Genomic DNA, 7,141 nt, shown 5'->3' on the forward strand with positions numbered 1-7,141 from the left:
TTTTAGTGGAACTAATTCTGACAACTATTTTGTTATTAGTTTGTACCTTAGCTAACTAAATATTAGCTAGCTAATGCCCAACTGTTGGCGAATCAATCAATTCCATTAGACGAACCACCCCTAGCTCAGTTGGTTAGGTCCAGTCTTACCAATTTGAGATAGCTGGCAGAGCCGGTTCGAATTCGGCAGGGGGGTTGACTTTTTTCATTGAGTGGTGGTCCCACAAATTGAAAAACTTTATCTCCAACCATGGCTAGGCAGTATAAGACTCCAATGGGAGTCTTGGCCGGGAAAACAAAACTTCATTGGACAGTCGATACTCCTCGGCGAGCTTATGTTTGGTACAAAAAAAGTTAACCAATACCGAGGCTTCTTAAACCATCGTGGAAAGGATTGAAGAATCATAAGGAATTCCTTAAATAAGCGAAAGATAAGCAGACGGTGTTCTTTTATAAGCATCATAGAGCCCGTTCTCTAAGTCAAGTCGATTGACTGTAGGTGGGTTCGTGAATCTTAAGGAAATTAAAAACTATGGTCTGCTCATTTTATTTGGCATGATATAATATCGAGTTGAATCGCAGGGTAAAAAGTAGCGCCAGAACGGAACCTATTTTGTCACCCATGATGGAGTTTGTGGAAGGAAGGCAGACTGTGATTGAATATGACAAACAGTAATGAGGTGTTTATAGTTGACCGTAGATAAATATGAGGAGATGGTCGGACGTGTTATCAGCAAAAATACATAAATAAATTTGCCGACGTTTCGACCTGAATTTTAACTTTCATCAGGGGGCTTGATAGTGACAGACAGCAAGCGTGCGAGAATATTGATTTTATAACATAATATATTACTGTAACCTAAATACTGTAAAGTAAATAATTACCATAAGTTTATGAAAAAACGTTACATAGTTCAATAAGAACTATACCAAATAAGAATGGTTCCTCCAACTTTTAGTTTCTTTTCACTTCTAGCCACGTTCCAAGTACTACAAGCGCTATCTACTTGCGCCGCATGCAATCTATTATAACCTTTTTAAAGGCTGCGTACTTGCATGAAAGAGTATAAACCACCAAACAATCACTGTTATCAAACGTGATGATACGTTATTATAAATATAGGTTTTGCAATATATTTTTATATATTAGAGAAATGTAGAATCAATAATGTACAAGGACTGACAATTATATTATAAAAATAAATTTGGAGTTATTGTATAGGTATAGACCTTGAAGTTAAGAAGACATCTATCTTGTTTCATCATGCAATTTAACAATTAGTAATTGGTTTGACATAAGAGGAGCTGGAATTTCTCATTAGTGGGAATTGCTATTTCATCATTCTATCTTAGAATTCACATGGTGTTTTATCTACCACACCCTGCCACTTCCCTGCATTTAATTGACTTAAGCAGGTGCATATTTCATACTTCAGTCCTAGTGAACTGGACTTTATGAGAAACTGATGGTTTGTTTCTATTCCTTGATCTTATAGTACAAAGTTCAAGTTATGAACTTACCTGAAGAAGACATGTCTTCTAAAGCTTTGACATTTCTAAAAAGAACCCTTGCTGACATCTCTAGCAAACAAGAGAATTCCCCCAATTTTAAAAATTATGTTGTAAGTATTATTAGTTTTTATAAGTTTTTTGTTCCATTCTGTTATAAATGTAGGATTATTCTTGGACATTTATTGCAGATCATTATATTATGATTGCTTCAAAAAATATCATGATGATTTTTTCATCAGAGATTAGTCATAATACAAAAGCAGGTGGGGATATTTTTAAAAAATGTAACAGAAACTATTAGTTTTGTTTAGTGTTATTATCATAATTGATTGGTACCCCCCAAATTGTTCATGATTATATGTTTTATCGATCACCAATTTGTGTTTCTTACTAAATAATCAGCTATTAGAAGTAAACTCCTTGATTTGTTCTTTTACCATTACTCATTCATAGGTTGTGATATTTAACCACTACTGACTAATTAAGTTAAACAATTTGACTCATTTAATCATAATGTTTATTAGATTTTGTAAAAAATGAAAAAATTATTCCTCACAATTTTTTTTTCCTCTTTATTCCAAACATTCCTTTACCATTAATTCACAAAAACAACAAAAAAATGTTTTTCATATATCCTCACTTATTCTGCCTCGCTAATCATAATTATATATGTCAAAGGTAATTTTGATTCTCCAAAAGGATACACTACAGGAAAAATAAAATTCACAAAACTAGTTGTGAATAGTTAATAGAAGGAAAAAAATATTTGCCACTCTAAATTCATTTATTCCGACTGAAATATAAGGCAAATTTGGTTTCTGCCTGCGTAATAAATTAGTTATTAGTGAAATTTTTTATTACAATAATTTACATAATTACTGTTTATCAGTATACATTTCATTCCTTTCTATTGTTGCAACCATATTTCATTTGATTGGAATATAAACATTTATTACAGTTAATCATTAAATTTAATATTTTGGAATAACTATTTCTGAAATCAATCATTATACAACCAGTTATCAGTTCATTATCAATTATATGATGTAATTAATAGTTTATCGGAGACCCCAATGATGTAGGCCAAATATTTTTTTAACAATGGGTTCACACTGCTTAAAAGTAAATATTGATGGTATATGATTGATTGTTCATTGTATTATGGAGTAAATTATTATTATTTTTACATAAACAATAAAACTAAAATGTGTTAGCTGTGTCCTAATTATTTGGTTCATTACAAGTAAATAGTTATATATTAAAATACTTAGAAAATGTGTTCTTTATTTTGTTTTGTTCTTTTATTTCAGGGAGCAATTAAAGCATTGAATTCATTGCAAAGTAATGCAAACGCCATTCAAGAAGCACGAAATCGAATGTTAAATGGTACCAGCAAACAGTTCAACAATGTTGATACAACCCTCAAGTATATTAAAAGGTATGTGTCATTATTATTATTGTTTATATTATGATACATATTTTAAGCATTACTTGTTGATGAAGTAATTACTGTCGGATTTAGGTACATTTATTACATTACTTATTCACATGAAGTGGCTAAAAATCTTGGTATAGATAATTTTTATGTTAGTAAATTATTTATCTGTGTCTGCAATTGACTAGATTATATATTCTCAAGCTGGGAGTGCAGAGTAGAACATATCTAGGATAGATGTAATGAATTGCTTCTAACTACACTAATATAAAGGAGATGCCATTAGTGTTATTAAAATCTATCTTAAACAAATTTGTATTGACACTCAAATAAGCTAAGTTTATTTAAAGAGGTTCATGTGGTCACTCCATTATTCAAATTACTTGTTATGCATAAATGTTCTTGGTCTCTGTACATGTAAATTTCTCTTGCTCTAATAACTCTCTCAATATATATATATAACTTTAAAATTAAATACTTTTTAAGGTAATTAAGTGGTCTAGGCAACTAATTGAAGGATACAACTATTCAAGTATTTTTTCGCACAATTTTTATCCTTAAAATGAGATATTATCACTTTAAGTTAACTCATCTGGCATTTTAAGTGAGTTCCTCTTTCTGTGCTTGTTAAGTATATGCCTGATCATTTAAGTTAAACCAAAAAAAGTTTTAGAATCACTTTATAATTGATTTATAATTTTGCTTTCAGAATTGGTCTCAAATTGGAGGAATTGGAGCCACGAGTAATCCATATCAGTGGAACAAAAGGCAAAGGATCAACAGCAATTATGACCGAAGCTCTCCTTCGCAAAGCTCCTTACAAAACTGGGCTATTCTTATCTCCCCATATCACTTCTGTTCGTGAGAGAATCATGATTAATGGAATTCCACTATCACAGAAGGTCTTTATCGAATATTTTTGGTCTGTGTTTGATCTTCTCTCTCAAAATAAAGTAAGGCTTTAAAATGCTTTTGTATGTACAAGTGTATACTATTTATTAATCTCAAGTAATCATTTGAAATAATTTTACACTTCTTTTAGGATGATGAAACAGATATGCCATCGTATTTCAAATTTCTTACCATTATGGCATTAAAAGTATTTATTTCAGAAAAAGTTGATGTTGCGGTTATTGAAGTTGGCATTGGAGGAGAATTAGATTGTACAAATGTTTTCAAGTAAGTTAGTATTTTTGTATATATTGTGTTTTAAAAATTTACCAATGCCCTTAAAATATGGTTTGACCTGTAGGAAAACACCCGTTGTAGGTATTACTTCGATTGGTTTGGATCACACTAAGCTGCTCGGGGATACAGTTGACAAGATAGCGTGGCAGAAGGCTGGTATTATGAAACCTGGCTGTGTGGCCTTTACAGTACCTGACCAGAGCTCCTCAGTTCTCCAAGTTTTTCAGGATAGAGCGAGAGAGAAGGAAGTCAGTACTCTCTTCATTGGATTACCTCATTTCTAGAATAATTTAAAGAGCTGTTGATATCTTAATTATTAAAATATTAAACATGATAGTGCCAATGTTTTTTTCTTAAGTAATCTCATATACATGGTATATCTACAAGGTTCCAAGACTGGTCTCTCAACCAAAAATGTATTAAACCTGTTTGTACAGCAAACCTAAAGTCTTCATTACATGATCCTCGGGCATCAACACACCACTGTCATTTTTTCCAACGTTCAGGCTCCGTGGAATTTTTCGTTTGGAAAACGTTTTAGAAAACTCATCAAAGCTCCCCTGGAACTGTGTCAAAACAGTTCCCTTTCAGGTCTCTCTGATTTTGGGCAAACAAAACAAAGTTGCTAAAAGCTAGGTCGTGAGCTATGGCAGTGTTGCCCCGTTAAATTTCATAAAACTTTAGTGGCAGCTAGCAACTTTATGGTGTAAAAACCAGTTGCTTTTGATTTTCAGGTGGGGTCGATCATTCCAACGTAAAACTGACCTGTGACAGTCTCCGGCAGGAATAAACTCTTTGTGAATCACTTGCTGCAACTTCATTTTGTATAACAGAATTAAGAAAGACCTGAAAGGGAAACAATACAATACAATTTCAGCCACAAATTCCATGAAATTGTATTGCAAACAATGCAATACAATTTCATGGAGGTCACTTATAAGCCTTCCACGTGAAGACTGCCAGGGTCTATCAAATATGGAAAAAACACTGACAGCTGTGTGTTGATGCCTGAGGATCATATATTGAAGACTTCAAATTCTCTGTTTATATTTTTAAATAAAATAAGAAAATTTTATTACATTTTTGGTTCTGAAACCAGTCTTGAAACTTTGTGAACGCACCATTTAATTATAGTAATATGATGCTAGCCACTAGAAAATAATTACATCTTTGTAGTTTTAACTTGAATGTTTCAGTGTAGGTTTGAAGTGGTACCACATCTTTCTGAATATCCAATTGACCATGAAAGGTTTAATTACCCTCAAAAACTGAATGCCTCATTAGCTATACAACTTGCCAAGGCATGGACCATTTGGAACAACAATGGAAGTCGTAAGTGTTTTGTTTGTTTGTCACAATCTAATAATACAAAAATTCCTATGCTTTCTTTTATTATTCTATAATAAATATACTTCTATTAAAGTATATTATAATCTTAATAATAAAATAAAATATAATATTTATATATCTGATAATTATAATTCTCAAAACATAAATCAATCTTGTTTTAATACTTTCAAATTATAATACATGTTTCAAAAACTGATATTAGTTATTTAAAAGACTTTAATCTGAAAAATCTTCTGATTATATAATGATATAATCATTACTTTAAATAACATGTTTCTTTATACATTATTCTATCAATTTATGTCACTTTGAGATATTTAAGAGAAGGTTCAGCAACTTCTCTCCCAGTACAAAATAGATCCTAGAACCTCTCTCACGTTTCCAATAATGTTCACAATTTATTTTTAAAATATTTATTTTTAAGCTTATATTAGTTTCCAGTTCATTAAAAGAAATTGAGAACAGATTGTTATACTTATCGAGGAATCTGGCTTCCTCCATCATGTTGTATAACACCTTTATCCCATCCTTATAATATTGAGAATGTTCAAATCATAAGTGTTTTATTCAATTTATATTAAGTTCTGATAAATTTGTGGTAAAATTACATGTTTATTTGACATTGAGTGTTTAATTATATTTTAGTTTATTTATTATTCTCTAGATTCCAGCTACAATAGGACTGAGATTAATCAAGAGAAGGAGAAGGTATTACTAAATTGCACGACTCCTGGGCGATGCCAGGTTTTAAGAGAGAATGGCAATAATGTTTGTTATTATCTTGATGGAGCTCATACAGTTGAATCGATGGAAGTCGCTAAGCAATGGTTCCAAGAGAATTCATCTAAGTATATTTATTTTTTTATTGAATTTATTGCTGATTTTTTTATATTAATACAGTAGAACCTCAATTATATGAGGTAATTAGGGAAGGGTCTCACAGATATTAAACAGCAAAAGATATGAATTTGAAAATGTCCTTTTTCATCTGACGAACTCACTATCAGTTTGTTCTCCCACAATGAAATCCAATAGTTTTTTTTGCATTTTCGCCATAATTTACAACATTGTTTATTTACACTTTTTTGAGAGAGGGAAAGAATGATATGTTTACATTTAGCACTCATCGTGGACTGCTAATAACTATGGCCAAAAACAAACTGCAGTGTGAAATTAGCTGTTGAATATGAGAAGAAGAGGGTATAATTTCTTATAGCAGTTACAGAAAACTAAAGAAGTGTAATAAAAAACCGGTTGATGAAAAGCCTGATTCTTTAATTTTTTAGAATAGGGAGCACAGTTAATCTGAAACATGGTTATTGGAGGTTCTGCTGTAAAAAAATAAAATGAGATAAAGGATTTCATTGAGGGGACTGAAAGCCACAAACATTACAGTAATCGTTAGATGGATGAAACCTTATATTGGTTTTTCTATAGTTAATTTAAAATGTTTTTGGAAATTGTGTTTAAGCTATCTTCCGAACTAAGTTCATTTCAAACAACTGATAAAATTGTTATTAGAGATTTTTATTTGCTGATCACATTTAAAAACGAAATATTGGTAACAGTGATTTCAAAGGTTGGTGGATGAAACAATATTTTTGATTTGGTATGTTAACTGGTTATAAACCTATTTATTGGTTTATATATATACTAT

General features: G+C 31.1%; 1 protein-coding gene across 5 annotated transcripts in view; it reads left to right on the forward strand.

Moving 5' to 3' along the window:
- The first annotated feature begins 1,044 nt into the window (after positions 1-1,044).
- Fpgs1 (Folylpolyglutamate synthase 1) overlaps positions 1,045-7,141 on the forward strand; it is a 7,192-nt gene continuing 1,095 nt past the window's right edge. The window contains exons 1-8 of one of the 5 annotated variants that reach the window (XM_014428848.2): positions 1,045-1,415; positions 1,496-1,621; positions 2,822-2,949; positions 3,656-3,899; positions 3,989-4,125; positions 4,199-4,382; positions 5,331-5,466; positions 6,149-6,332. In XM_014428848.2, coding sequence (XP_014284334.1) covers positions 1,511-1,621; positions 2,822-2,949; positions 3,656-3,899; positions 3,989-4,125; positions 4,199-4,382; positions 5,331-5,466; positions 6,149-6,332 — 1,124 coding nt within the window. In that variant the 5' untranslated portion in view covers positions 1,045-1,415; positions 1,496-1,510. Of the gene's footprint in view, positions 1,622-2,501; positions 2,647-2,735; positions 2,755-2,821; positions 2,950-3,655; positions 3,900-3,988; positions 4,126-4,198; positions 4,383-5,330; positions 5,467-6,148; positions 6,333-7,141 lie in introns of those variants that run through there. The other 4 variants (XM_014428847.2, XM_014428849.3, XM_014428850.2 and 1 more) reach the window with 4 other exon arrangements.

The sequence above is a fragment of the Halyomorpha halys genome, unplaced genomic scaffold (assembly GCF_000696795.3).
Source record: "Halyomorpha halys isolate HHAL.00 unplaced genomic scaffold, Hhal_1.1 Scaffold749.1, whole genome shotgun sequence".
In the NCBI taxonomy this organism is placed as follows: Eukaryota; Metazoa; Arthropoda; class Insecta; order Hemiptera; family Pentatomidae; genus Halyomorpha; species Halyomorpha halys.